The 15,452-nt window shown below is 41.2% G+C and overlaps 1 protein-coding gene across 1 annotated transcript in view; it reads right to left on the bottom strand.

Annotated features, from left to right (window-relative positions):
* LOC139754433 (unconventional myosin-XIX-like) overlaps window positions 1-15,452 on the bottom strand; it is a 402,035-nt gene that overhangs the window by 303,655 nt on the left and 82,928 nt on the right. The window contains exon 5 of the mRNA XM_071671709.1: window positions 727-920. Within this exon, the coding sequence (XP_071527810.1) occupies window positions 727-920 (194 nt within the window). The remainder of the gene's footprint in view (window positions 1-726; window positions 921-15,452) is intronic.

Genomic DNA, 15,452 nt, shown 5'->3' with positions numbered 1-15,452 from the left:
AAGTAATACTCGCTCACCTCAACTCTCATTTGCTCTCTTTTTAAACCCTTGCACCTTCCTTTTGACCTCCTGCTTCCTACTCTTGTAAAATCTCCCAATCATTTGCATTCCTTCCCTGTAAGTACTGCCTATACACCTTTCTTTTCTCTTTCACAAGCAACTTAATTTTGTCATCCCTTCACTCAGTGTATTATCCTCCCTGGAAAAAAAAAAATTAATGCAGGCCAGTCAAAACTCTAACACACCAATACAGATGAAAATATACTTCTCTGGGTTTTTTCTTTATTTATGGATAATGCACATACCAAATATTCTGTAAAAAAAATTATTTTGCATTGGGTAGTTCATTTGAGGTGAAATGCACAATTCAAGGGATAAGAAATATCAACCAAAATGTTGATAGACTCTTGTAAGATGTTTTATGCTTTTGATTTTTTATACATACAGAAATTTTGCTGACTCAGAACTTGAAATTCTACTTAGCCATGACTGACATTCCTGTTATTACTGAGTATGCTGTTTTTCAAAATTAATCACTATGTCATTTTTCATATAAAACCAAGATACCATGAGATTAATCTTTCTCACAAACGTAAGAAACACTGCATTTCCACAAAAGCAAGTAACAATGACCCTGCAGTTCCAAACACACCATTAGTTATACAAATGAGAATTTTGGCTTGAATATTAAGCACATACATCTTGCATGCAATTCTTCATTTATACCTGCTGGAGTTATGGTTTCGTAGTGTTGCAGCATTTCCAAAAGCTTCTAGAATAGGATTGGAGGCTAAGATCTTATTCTGGATGTCCTCAGGCTCCTTATCCTCCCATAAAGTTTTCAGTGGTGATCGTGGTAATTGGGAAAGCTTAGTTTCAACATGTGTCAGGTACCCCAACATGTAACGTGCAGACTCAGTCTGTGAAGAAGAAACAATAAGTTAATGAATCTACTATGAACTTACTATTTCACGATAAGTCCTCTATCTCCCATTCAACATTAACATGTACTTAACTGTCATACTAAACAATAGGGGGAGTGAGATCTACACTGATAGGGCCCCATCTCTTAAAACTTTCTTTACAACTTTTTAAATTTCTGTACAATACATGCATCTACTTTCATCACTAAGCTAATTCCATTCACCAGAACTCTAATATAACATAATCGCTTAAATTTTAATTTCTAATGTTCAGAAAACTTTATCATTCATATACTTTCATGTTTTAGGACCTAATTCCAAAACTTAGAAAATTCTCCAAAACCAAGAAATTTGGATTGCCTGCAAGTGACGATCTTAAAAGTCATAAGAGTTTTCCATTATAGTACACCATACATATGCACCACACTCATTATTTCATTTTTCCTCTGAAGATACAAGCTTTACCATACATTGTACATGAAAACCCTGTACACATCATTTCTGCTTGTTCATTCCAAAACTTGGGATTTCTTAAATCCAGAAAACCCCTAGTTCCCAGCATTTCAATAATTTTCATGTAGGAGGCTCCAGTCAAGGATGAAGGTCAAAATCATGGCCAGGCCTAATTTAGATCTAAAGACGTCAATGAAAGGGAAAAAGAATTTTGGAGGAAGTGAAAAACTAGTCTTGAAAAGAGCCAAGTCATAGTTATTGGGAAAGACATGAGAGGGTAGAAAGTTCCAAAGCTTCAAGGTGTACAGAAAGAAACTGGGGCAAACAAACAGCCAAGCTCTCAGGACCAAAAACCAAAGTAATATCTCTAGAAGGGGAACAGAAAACCAACAGTGCAGCAGAGGGCAAGTGGGACATGTTTTAAGGTCTGCCTGGGGCAGTTTATAAGTTGGATCACTTCTGACTCAACTTTAGTAAGTATGGATGCAGAGCTAGAACCATCCCAGATGTTAAGAGCAGTACTTCATATATGGATGGATTAATCCTTTGTATAAACAGCATTTTTCAGCAGAAAAGATATTTCAACATCTAAACAGGGCTCCGTTTCTTACTAGCAGACTTAGCTATTCCTGTAATGTGAGGTTTCCATGATAGTGTGGATGTTACAGTAATACCAAGCACGTTCACCGAGTCAAAAGGTGGAATTACAAACCCATTAATGAAGAGAGGAAAGATGTGAGGAGGCATTAAACGTAACCAGATTTCATCTACCCAATAAGATATCCTGTTCAAACCTGAGTTTATTGAGGAAGTTGGGTTGAAACAGGATGAAGACCTTTTGAAAGAACGAGCAGCTTTGAAGAATGTGGAGAAATTCAGTAATGAGTCATCAACATGAGTGCATTTGTTTATTTGTAGAAGAATGGAAATAGCTGCTAAAATGGAGTAGAGTGTACGAAACAGGACAGTTCCCTGAGGGACACTGCTGCTGATGGAGAAAGTGGGTGAGGCTGATCCATCAACGACCACGGAGAAAGCCTGGCCAGAAAGAGAGCTAGAAATGAGGAAGCAAAGTGAGGGAGGGAAGCCAAATGAAAGGTGCAAAGAGATGAGACCCAAATGCAATGACTATGTACTATAAAAATCAGTTAACTTTTCTAACGAGACCTGATTCGATGATTCTGTAATATAAAAATCAGTCACCTTTTCTAACATGTTTTCCGCTTTGCCACGCACTATTTTGTGATGTTCTTTCTTTGCATCTTTCAGACCTTATTCAACTGATAGTCATACCACTAGAAAATCGAGTGTTGTAATCACGTCTCCCTTTACTCTACCCTCTTTCTTTGGTGGGCAAATATATGTCCTCTCTGTAACTAAGCTCTTTGGCTTCAAGTCGCAGCTTTGTTGGTCTACTCTGGACCTGTTTCATTAATCTTTTCACTGTTCTCTTTCCTAACAGGGTCTAGGCCCCACGCAGCTCTCGACCCCAATCAGGGATTTCCTAATTTGCGTCGTACTTTCAAATGTCCTATGGGTAATAGCTCCTCCCTCAGAAAGAGGGCAGTATTCGCAGCTCAAGCCACGTATACTTTACTTCCAGGCATTTTTTGACCGATTAGTATTTATACCCATTACCAAAACCCTTCGTCTCCTGTGGCGCGTCATTTCCCTCTGGCCCATCACCAAAAAAACGAAGGTCGTAACATTGATGGAAACTACTAATACTGTAAAATTATGGAATCTTTAATGAGGAACAGGATCATGGAACATATGTTATGGACAGTAAAAACTGAAGGCAAGACATGACTATGAGGGAGACTCAGTGTAAGAAACTCAAACTCCTGTGTCTGTGCATTCTGATGGCTGTAATCATTTGCAAAATGTTTATAATTTCAACAATTTTAGCACTGGGTCAATGAAATCTAAAAAGCAGTGAAAGGGTTAAGTGAGGTGAGCGAATCCGAGATGCATACTTTAACAGAAACTGTAAACAGTTTGCTGACCATTTCCTCATCCACATATTTACCACTTTGGATGTATCACTTAAGTTGGTAAATGCCTTATGGCAATTGACTGTGCCAATAAACTAGCCTACTGCCTCCAAACATGTTTCCCTTAATTTTTCTTTTTTACAGCGGAGGCACCATTCAAGGACAAAAGACCACATCAAGGTCAGGCCTTAATTGATTGGTTAATGAAAGGGAAAAAGAAACGATACGAAAAAGTATGTACAAATATTTGGAGGAAATGAACAACATATTAAAATGTGCCATGTCATAGTTACTAGCAAAGAAATGATAGCGTAGAGGTGTTAATATTATGCTTAGGGAACACTCATTTTTATTGTAGTTTTTATTTTTCAAAGTTAAATCAAAATGTTCTAGTGGGTGACCATGGCAAAATAGTCTCCACATATTTTTGTCCTTACATGTCTCCCTCTCATACACTAGTTAACATATTCTTCCACAATTTCTTCCCTTCTATATTCTTCCACTCTATTTCCTATGGCAAAGGTGGTCTTCCTCTCACATCATCTTTAATCATATCATCAGATACTCTCTTTGTAAACTCCCCACCTTGTATTCTTTCCACATGCCCAAACCATCTCAAAGTATTATGTTTCACCCACTATACCACTCCACAAGTCATACCCTGACATATCAAATCTCTCATACAAGCTCTCATTTCTATCGTCATTTCATTTGGTCACACCACATGCTCCCCTCAAATAGCTCATTTCCAAAGCCTGGATTCTTGACCACTGTGACTCATTCCATGTTGACGTTTTGGCTGCATGGTCAGGGTCGGGAGGACTATGCTCTCCTTTATTCCTTTCTTCGCTTCCATACTTACACCTCTACCCTTTATCAGTTTATTAGGGAACCCAATGATTCTTGTATCCATTACTGCTCTCTCCCTTGTCTATCCTTCCATATTACCAAACTTACTCAGGAAAGCTCCTAAATACATAAATGCTATCACTTCCACTTTTTCTCCCCCATATCTATTACACTTTCTTCTCTCACACTATGAGGCTTCGCAAAATCTAATTTTCATTGTTTCCTAACTCTGTACTCCTGGCACCTTTAAAAGTTTTCTGAAAATTTTAACTTTTTTGCTTTCATTTTCAACAAAAATCTGAATAAGAAATTAACATGACTTAATTAGCTTAGCTGCAGCGTAACCAAACAAGGCACATGCACAATGTGCCAGACCAGGGGAGTTAGCGGCCCACAGAGCGCCAGATCAGAGAGGTACAACCTGTCTGTCTGTACTCCTTACATCCTTAAAACATCCCAAAACCCATTCTACTCAACTCTGTCATATGCTTTCTCCACAATCACGGGCTAAAGACCACAACAAGACCGGGTCTTATTTGAAATATAAAGAGGGTTATAAAATGGAAGAGACAAGGAAAAGTATCTATGAATTTTGGAAGAGAAAAACCTGTCTTTTAAAATATGCATGGTTACAGTCACTGGGAAAGACATGAGAAGGTAGACAGTTTTAAAGCTTCAAGGTGTAAGGAAAGAAGTTAACAAAATGGCCGACTCTTGAGTTGCAAATGGCCACACAGTAATCATGGGACACAGCAGTTTACCGTATATCGCATGGTCTACCTAGTGGTAGGGGCACACATGCAGTAAACAAAAACCATCGCATGGTCTACCTAGTGGTAGGGGCACACATGCAGTAAACAAAAACCATCGCATGGTCTACCTAGTGGTGGGGGCACACATGCAGTAAACAAAAACCATCGCATGGTCTACCTAGTGGTAGGGGCACACATGCAGTAAACAAAAACCATCGCATGGTCTACCTAGTGGTGGGGGCACACATGCAGTAAACAAAAACCATCGCATGGTCTACCTAGTGGTGGGGGCACACATGCAGTAAACAAAAACCATCGCATGGTCTAGCAAGTGGTGGGGGCACACATGCAGTAAACAAAAACCATCGCATGGTCTACCTAGTGGTGGGGGCACACATGCAGTAAACAAAAACCATCGCATGGTCTACCTAGTGGTAGGGGCACACATGCAGTAAACAAAAACCATCGCATGGTCTACCTAGTGGTAGGGGCACACATGCAGTAAACAAAAACCATCGCATGGTCTACCTAGTGGTAGGGGCACACATGCAGTAAACAAAAACCATCGCATGGTCTACCTAGTGGTGGGGGCACACATGCAGTAAACAAAAACCATCGCATGGTCTACCTAGTGGTGGGGGCACACATGCAGTAAACAAAAACCATCGCATGGTCTACCTAGTGGTGGGGGCACACATGCAGTAAACAAAAACCATCGCATGGTCTACCTAGTGGTGGGGGCACACATGCAGTAAACAAAAACCATCGCATGGTCTAGCAAGTGGTGGGGGCACACATGCAGTAAACAAAAACCATCGCATGGTCTACCTAGTGGTGGGGGCACACATGCAGTAAACAAAAACCATCGCATGGTCTACCTAGTGGTGGGGGCACACATGCAGTAAACAAAAACCATCGCATGGTCTAGCAAGTGGTGGGGGCACACATGCAGTAAACAAAAACCATCGCATGGTCTAGCAAGTGGTGGGGGCACACATGCAGTAAACAAAAACCATCGCATGGTCTAGCAAGTGGTAGGGGCACACATGCAGTAAACAAAAACCATCGCATGGTCTACCTAGTGGTAGGGGCACACATGCAGTAAACAAAAACCATCGCATGGTCTACCTAGTGGTAGGGGCACACATGCAGTAAACAAAAACCATCGCATGGTCTACCTAGTGGTGGGGGCACACATGCAGTAAACAAAAACCATCGCATGGTCTACCTAGTGGTGGGGGCACACATGCAGTAAACAAAAACCATCGCATGGTCTAGCAAGTGGTAGGGGCACACATGCAGTAAACAAAAACCATCGCATGGTCTAGCAAGTGGTAGGGGCACACATGCAGTAAACAAAAACCATCGCATGGTCTACCTAGTGGTAGGGGCACACATGCAGTAAACAAAAACTATCGCATGGTCTACCTAGTGGTAGGGGCACACATGCAGTAAACAAAAACCATCGCATGGTCTACCTAGTGGTGGGGGCACACATGCAGTAAACAAAAACCATCGCATGGTCTAGCAAGTGGTGGGGGCACACATGCAGTAAACAAAAACCATCGCATGGTCTAGCAAGTGGTGGGGGCACACATGCAGTAAACAAAAACCATCGCATGGTCTAGCAAGTGGTAGGGGGTATATAAGCACTCAGCAAAAACCAAAGTAATATTTCTTTAGAAGAAGGAAAGTGAACCAACACGGTGTCGTAGGACAAACGCGTCAAATTTTCAAGTTAGTCCAGGAAAGTTTGTTACAGGCTTATGGGATTATATTTTTCAAATATATATATATATATATATATATATATATATATATATATATATATATATATATATATATATATATATATATATATATGCTTTTTTCATGAATGCTCGCCATTTCCCGCGCGAGCGAAGCAGCGTCAAGAACAGATGCCAGAGTCATAGGAGGAAAAATCCTCACCTGGCTCCTTGCTCTGTTCTTTCTTTTGGAAAGTAATACAGGAAGACAAGATTTCCAGCCACACGCTCCGGCCCCTCCCAGTTGCCTTCCATGATATGCAGGGAATATGTACGAATGATTCGTTCTCCCCTATCCCCAGGTATAATTCTTTTATATATTTTTTAATTATTATACTTGATCGCCGTTTCCTGTATCAGCGACGCAAGGCCAGGAAACAAGTAAAGAAAGACAATCCACTTCATATACATATATAACCACATACACGAATATATATATATATATATATATATATATATATATATATATATATATATATATATATATATATATATATATATATATACACAGATATATATATATATATTCTAATATACTTTGTTGCTGTCTGCCGTGTTAGCGAGGTAGCGCAAGGAGAAAGACAAAAGAATGTCCCAATCCACCCACATACACATGCACATACATACACGTACACACACGCACATATAAATACCTGCACATTTCAACGTATACATATATATATATATATACATACACAGACATACATATATACATATGTACATAATTCAAACTTGCTGCCTTTATTCATTCCCGTCGCCACGCCGCCACACATGAAATGACATCCCCTCTCCCCGTATGCGCGCAATGTAGCGCTAGGGAAAGACAACATAGGCCACATTCGTTTACACTCAGTCTCTACCTGTCATGTATAATGCACCGAGACAACAGCTCCCTGTCCACATCCAGGCCCCACAGAACTTTCCATGGCTTATCCCAGAAGCTTAACATGCCCTGGTTCAATCCATTGACAACACGTCGACCCCGGTATACCACATAATTCCAATTCACTCTATTTCTTGCACGCCACGATCGTTCAAAATCTTTTTCACTCTATCCTTCCACCTCCAATTTGGTCTCCCAGTTCTCCTCGTTCCCTCCACCTCCGACACATATATCCTCTTGGTCAATCTTATCTCACTCATTCTCTCCATGTGACCAATCCATTTCAAAACACTCTCTTGTGGTCTCTCAGCCACACTCTTTTTATTACCACACATCTCTCTTACCCTTACATTACTTACTCGATCAAACCACCTCACACCACATATTGTCCTTAAACATCTCATTTCCAACACATCCACCCTCCTCCGTACACCCCTATCTATAGCCCATGCCTCACAACCATACAACATTGTTGGAACCACTATTCCTTCAACATATCCATTTTTGCTTTCCAAGATCATGTTCTCGACTTCCACACATTTTTCAACGCTCCCAGAACTTTCGCCCCTTCCCCCCCACCCTGTGGCTCACTTCCGCTTCCATGGTTCCATCTGCTGCCAAATCCACTCCCAGACACCTACAACTCTTCACTTCCTCCAGTTCTTCTCTATTCAAACTCACCTTCCAATTGACTTGTCCCTCAACCCTACTGTACCTAATAACCTTGCTCTTATTCACATTTACTCTCAGCTTTCTTCTTTCACACACTTTACCAAACTTAGTCACCAGCTTCTGCATTTTCTCACATGAATCAGCCACCAGCGCTGTATCATCAGCGAACAACAAATGATTCACTTCCCAAGCCCTCTCATCCACAACAGACTGCATACTTGCCCATCTCTTCAAAACTCTTGCATTCACCTCCCTAACAACCCCGTCCATAAACAAATTAAACAACCATGGAGACATCACGCACCCCTGCCTCAAACCGACATTCACTGGGAACCAATCACTTTCCTCTCTTCTTACTCTTCTTACTTTTCACTGCTTCTAGCAACTTGCCTCCCACACAGAGCATCTCTATCAACTCTATCATATGCCTCCTTCGGATTCATAAAATACTTTTCTAAGTATTTCTCACATACATTTTTCAAAGCAAACACCTGATCCACACATCCTCTACCACTTCTGAAACCACACTGCTCTTCCCCAATCTCATTGTCTGTGTATGCTTTCACCCTCTCAATCAATACCCTCCCATATAATTTTCTAGGAATACTCAACACACCTATACCTCTGTAATTTGATCACTCACCTTTATCCCCTTAGCCTTTCTAAAATGGTACTATGCATGCATTCCGCCAATCCTCAGGCACCTCACCATGAGTAATACATACAATGAATATCCTTACAAACCAGTCAACAACACAGTCACCCCTTTTTTTTTAATAAATTCCACTGCAATACCATCCAAACCTGCTGCCTTGCCGGCTTTCATCTTCCACTAAGCTTTTACTCCCTAACCCTCTCACTTAGCACAGCACCTCGACCAAAACACCATATATCTGCCACTCTATCATCTAACACATTCAACACACCTTCAAAATACTCACTACATCTCCTTCTCACTTCACCACTATTTGTTATACCTCCCTATTAGTCATCTTCATTGATGTTCCCATTTGTTTTCTCGTCTTACTCACTTTATTTACCTCCTTCCAAAACATCTTATTCACCCTATCATCACACACATTCAACAGTCTTTTAAAATACTCAGTCACCTTCTCACATCATCACTCTTTGTTACCACTTCCCCTCTGCCAACCTAAACCATGGTTCCCATTTGTTCTCTTGTTTTCCTCAAATCATTAACCTCCTTTCAAAACATCTTATTCACCCTATCATCACACACATTCAACAGTCTTTTAAAATACTCAGTCACCTTCTCACATCATCACTCTTTGTTACCACTTCCCCTCTGCCAACCTAAACCATGGTTCCCATTTGTTCTCTTGTTTTCCTCAAATCATTAACCTCCTTTCAAAACATCTTATTCACCCTATCATCACACACATTCAACAGTCTTTTAAAATACTCAGTCACCTTCTCACATCATCACTCTTTGTTACCACTTCCCCTCTGCCAACCTAAACCATGGTTCCCATTTGTTCTCTTGTTTTCCTCACATCATGAACCTCTTTTCAAAACATCTTATTCACCCTATCATCACACACATTCAACAGTCTTTTAAAATACTCAGTCACCTTCTCACATCATCACTCTTTGTTACCACTTCCCCTCTGCCAACCTAAACCATGGTTCCCATTTGTTCTCTTGTTTTCCTCAAATCATTAACCTCCTTCCAAAACAGATTTTTATTCTACCTAAAATTTAGTGATACTCTCTTACCCCAACTCCCATTTGCCCTCTTTTTTACTCTTTCACCTTTCTCTTGACCTCCTGCCTTTTTATTTCATACATCTCCCAGTCATCTGCACTATTTACCTGTAAAAATCGTCCAACTGCCTCTCTCTTCTCTTTCACTAACGACCTTACTTCTTCATTCAACCACTCACTACCCTTTCTAATCTGCCCACCTCCTACATTTCTCATGCCACAAGCATCTTTTGCGCAAGCCATCACTGCTTCCCTAAATACATCCCATTCCTCCCCACTCCCTTACGTCCTTTGCTCTCACCTTTTTCCATTCTACACTCAGTCTCTCCTGGTACTTCCTCACACAAGTCTCCTTCCCAAGCTCACCTACTCTCACCACTGCCTTCATCCAAACATTCTCTCTTCTTTTCTGAAAACCTCTACAAATCTTCACCTTCACCTCCACAAGATAATGATAAGCCATCCCTCCAGTTGCACCTCTCAGCACTTGGTGAGGTGCCTGAGGATTGGCGGAATGCTTGCATAGTGCCATTGTACAAAGGCAAAGGGGATAAAGGTGAGTGCTCAAATTACAGACGTATAAGTTTGTTGAGTATTCCTAGGAAATTATACGAGAGTTTTGACTGAAAGGGTGAAGGCATGTACAAAGCATCAGATTGGGGAAGAGCAGTGTGGCTTCAGAAGTGGTAGAGGATGTGTGGATCAGGTGTTTGCTTTGAAGAATGTGTGGAGAGCAAAAATGGGTATGTTTGAAGGAATAGTGGTTCCAACAATGTTATGTGGCTGCAAGGCATTAGCTATAGATAAGGTTGTGCAGAGGAGGGTGGATGTGTTGGAAATTAAATGTCTGAGGACAATATGTGGTGTGAGGTGGTTTGATCGAGTAAATAATGAAAGGGTAAGAGAGATGTATGGTAATAAAAAGAGAGTTGAGAGAGCAGTAAAGGGTGTATAGAAATGGTTTCGTCACATGGAGAGAATGAGAGAGGAAAGATTGAAAAAGAAGATATATGTGTCAGAGGTGGAGGGGACGAGAAGTTTTTCTCCATTCAAACTTACCTCTCAATTAAGTTGTCTCTCAACCCTACTGAACCTAAAAACCTTGCTCTTATTCACATTTACTCTCCGCTTTCTTCTTTCACACACTTTCCCAAACTCAGTCACCAACGTCGGCAGTTTCTCATCCAAATCAGCCACAAGCGTTGTATCATCAGCGAGCAACAACTGACTCACTTCCCAAGCCCTCTCAACCACAACAGACGGCATACTTGCCCCTCACTCCAAAACTCTTGCATTCACCTCAGTAACAACCCCATCCATAAACAAATTAAACAACCAGGGAGACATCACGTACCCTTGCTGCAAACCTACATTCAATGGGAACTAATGACTTTTCTCTCTTCCTACTCGTACACATGCCTTACATCCGAGATAAAAACTTTTCACTGCTTCTGGCAACTTGCCTCCCACACCATATACTCTCAATAGCTTCACAGAGCATCTCTATCAACTCTATCATATGCCTTCTCCAGATCCATAAATGCTATATACAAATCCATCTGTTTTTCTAAGTATTTCTCACATACTTTCTTCAAAGCAAACATCTGATCCACACATCCTCTACCACTTCTGAAACCACACTACTCTTCCCCAATCTGATGCTCTGCATATGCCTTCACCATCTCAATCAGTACCCTCCCATATAATTTCCCAGGAATACTCAACAAACTTATACCTCTGTAATTTGAGCACTCACCTTTATCCCCTTTGCCTTTGTCAATGGCAATATGCATGCATTCCGCCAATCCTCAAGTATTTCACCATGAACCATACACACACTGAATATCCTCACCAACCAGTCAACAACACAGTCACCCCTTTTTTTTAAGAAATTCCACTGCAATACCATACAAACCCGCTGCCTTGCCAGTTTTCATCTTCCGCAAAGCTTTCACTACCTCTTCTCTGTTTACCAAACCATTCTCCCTGACCCTCTCGCTTCGGACACCACCTCGACCAAAACATCCTATATCTACCACTCTATCATCAAACATATTCAACAAACCTTCAAAATGCTCACTCCATTTCCTTCTCACTTCATCACTACTTGTTATTACCTCCCCATTAGCCCCCTTCACCAATGTTCCTATTTGTTCTCTTGTCTTACGCTCTTTATTTACCTCCTTCCAAAAAAAAATCTTTTTATTCTCCCTAAAATTTAACGATACTCTCTCACCCCAACTCTCATTTGCCCACTTTTTCACCTTTTGCACATTTCTCTTGACCTCCTGCCTCTTTTATACATCTCCCAGTCATCTGCACTATTTACCTGTAAAAATCGTCCAACTGCCTCTCTCTTCTCTTTCACTAACGACCTTACTTCTTCATTCAACCACTCACTACCCTTTCTAATCTGCCCACCTCCCATGCTTCTCATGCCACAAGCATCTTTTGCGCAAGCCATCACTGCTTCCCTAAATACATCCCATTCCTCCCCCACTCCCCTTACGTCCTTTGCTCTCACCTTTTTCCATTCTACACTCAGTCTCTCCTGGTACTTCCTCACACAAGTCTCCTTCTCAAGCTCACCTACTCTCACCACTGCCTTCATCCAAACATTCTCTCTCCTTTTCTGAAAACCTCTACAAATCTTCACCTTCACCTCCACAAGATAATGATAAGACATCCCTCCAGTTGCACCTCTCAGCACTTGGTGAGGTGCCTGAGGATTGGCGGAATGCTTGCATAGTGCCATTGTACAAAGGCAAAGGGGATAAAGGTGAGTGCTCAAATTACAGACGCATAAGTTTGTTGAGTATTCCTAGGAAATTATACGAGAGAGTTTTGACTGAAAGGGTGAAGGCATGTACAAAGCATCAGATTGGGGAAGAGCAGTGTGGCTTCAGAAGTGGTAGAGGATGTGTGGATCAGGTGTTTGCTTTGAAGAATGTGTGTGAAAAATACTTAGATAAGCAAATGGATTTGTATGTAGCATTTATGGATTTGGAAAAGGCATATGATGGAGCTGATAGAGATACTCCGTGGAAGGTATTAGGAACATATGGTGTGGGAGGCAAGTTGTTAGAAACAGTGAAAAGTTTTTATCGAGGATGTAAGGCATATGTACGGGTAGGAAGAGAGGAAAGTGATTGGTTCTCAGTGAATGTTGGTTTGCGGCAGGGGTGTGTGATGTCTCCATGGTTGCTTTATTTGTTTATGGATGGGGTTGTTAGGGAGGTAAATGCAAGAGTTTTGGAAAGAGGGGCAAGTATGCAATCTGTTGTGGATGAGAGAGCCTGAGAAGTGAGTCAGTTGTTGTTCGCTGATGATACAGCACTGGTGGCTGATTCGGGTGAGAAACTGCAGAAACTGTTGACTGAGTTTGGTAAAGTGTGTGAAAGAAGAAAGCTGGGAGTAAATGTGAATAAGAGCAAGGTTATTAGATACAGTAGGGTTGAGGGACAAGTTAATTGGGAGGTAAGTTTGAATGGAGAAAAACTGGAGGAAGTGAAGTGCTTTATATATCTGGGAGTGGATTTAGCAGTGGATGGAACTATGGAAGCGAAAGTGAGTCACAGGGTAGGGGAGAGGGCAAAGGTTATGGGAGCGTTGAAGAATGTGTGGAGAGCAAAAATGGGTATGTTTGAAGGAATAGTGGTTCCAACAATGTTATGTGGCTGCAAGGCATTAGCTATAGATAAGGTTGTGCAGAGGAGGGTGGATGTGTTGGAAATTAAATGTCTGAGGACAATATGTGGTGTGAGGTGGTTTGATCGAGTAAATAATGAAAGGGTAAGAGAGATGTATGGTAATAAAAAGAGTGTGTTGAGAGAGCAGTAAAGGGTGTATAGAAATGGTTTCGTCACATGGAGAGAATGAGAGAGGAAAGATTGAGAAAGAAGATATATGTGTCAGAGGTGGAGGGGACGAGAAGTTTTTCTCCATTCAAACTTACCTCTCAATTAAGTTGTCTCTCAACCCTACTGAACCTAAAAACCTTGCTCTTATTCACATTTACTCTCAGCTTTCTTCTTTCACACACTTTCCCAAACTCAGTCACCAACGTCGGCAGTTTCTCATCCAAATCAGCCACAAGCGTTGTATCATCAGCGAGCAACAACTGACTCACTTCCCAAGCCCTCTCAACCACAACAGACGGCATACTTGCCCCTCACTCCAAAACTCTTGCATTCACCTCAGTAACAACCCCATCCATAAACAAATTAAACAACCAGGGAGACATCACGTACCCTTGCTGCAAACCTACATTCAATGGGAACTAATGACTTTTCTCTCTTCCTACTCGTACACATGCCTTACATCCGAGATAAAAACTTTTCACTGCTTCTGGCAACTTGCCTCCCACACCATATACTCTCAATAGCTTCACAGAGCATCTCTATCAACTCTATCATATGCCTTCTCCAGATCCATAAATGCTATATACAAATCCATCTGTTTTTCTAAGTATTTCTCACATACTTTCTTCAAAGCAAACATCTGATCCACACATCCTCTACCACTTCTGAAACCACACTACTCTTCCCCAATCTGATGCTCTGCATATGCCTTCACCATCTCAATCAGTACCCTCCCATATAATTTCCCAGGAATACTCAACAAACTTATACCTCTGTAATTTGAGCACTCACCTTTATCCCCTTTGCCTTTGTCAATGGCAATATGCATGCATTCTGCCAATCCTCAGGTACTTCACCATGAACCATACACACACTGAATATCCTCACCAACCAGTCAACAACACAGTCACCCCTTTTTTTTAAGAAATTCCACTGCAATACCATACAAACCCGCTGCCTTGCCAGTTTTCATCTTCCGCAAAGCTTTCACTACCTCTTCTCTGTTTACCAAACCATTCTCCCTGACCTTCTCGCTTCGGACACCACCCTCGACCAAAACATCCTATATCTACCACTCTATCATCAAACATATTCAACAAACCTTCAAAATGCTCACTCCATTTCCTTCTCACTTCATCACTACTTGTTATTACCTCCCCATTAGCCCCCTTCACCGATGTTCCTATTTGTTCTCTTGTCTTACGCTCTTTATTTACCTCCTTCCAAAAAAAAATCTTTTTATTCTCCCTAAAATTTAACGATTAACTCTCTCACCCAACTCTCATTTGCCCACTTTTTCACCTTTTGCACATTTCTCTTGACCTCCTGCCTCTTTTATACATCTCCCAGTCATCTGCACTATTTACCTGTAAAAATCGTCCAACTGCCTCTCTCTTCTCTTTCACTAACGACCTTACTTCTTCATTCAACCACTCACTACCCTTTCTAATCTGCCCACCTCCTACATTTCTCATGCCACAGGCATCTTTTCGGCAAGCCATCCATGCTTCCCTAAATACATCCTATTCCTCTCCCACTCCCCTTACGTCATTT

This window comes from Panulirus ornatus, chromosome 17 (genome assembly GCF_036320965.1).
Source record: "Panulirus ornatus isolate Po-2019 chromosome 17, ASM3632096v1, whole genome shotgun sequence".
Classification (NCBI taxonomy): domain Eukaryota; kingdom Metazoa; phylum Arthropoda; class Malacostraca; order Decapoda; family Palinuridae; genus Panulirus; species Panulirus ornatus.
The sequence above is the reverse complement of the archived record's forward strand: the minus strand, read 5'-3'. Positions and strand labels throughout refer to the sequence as shown.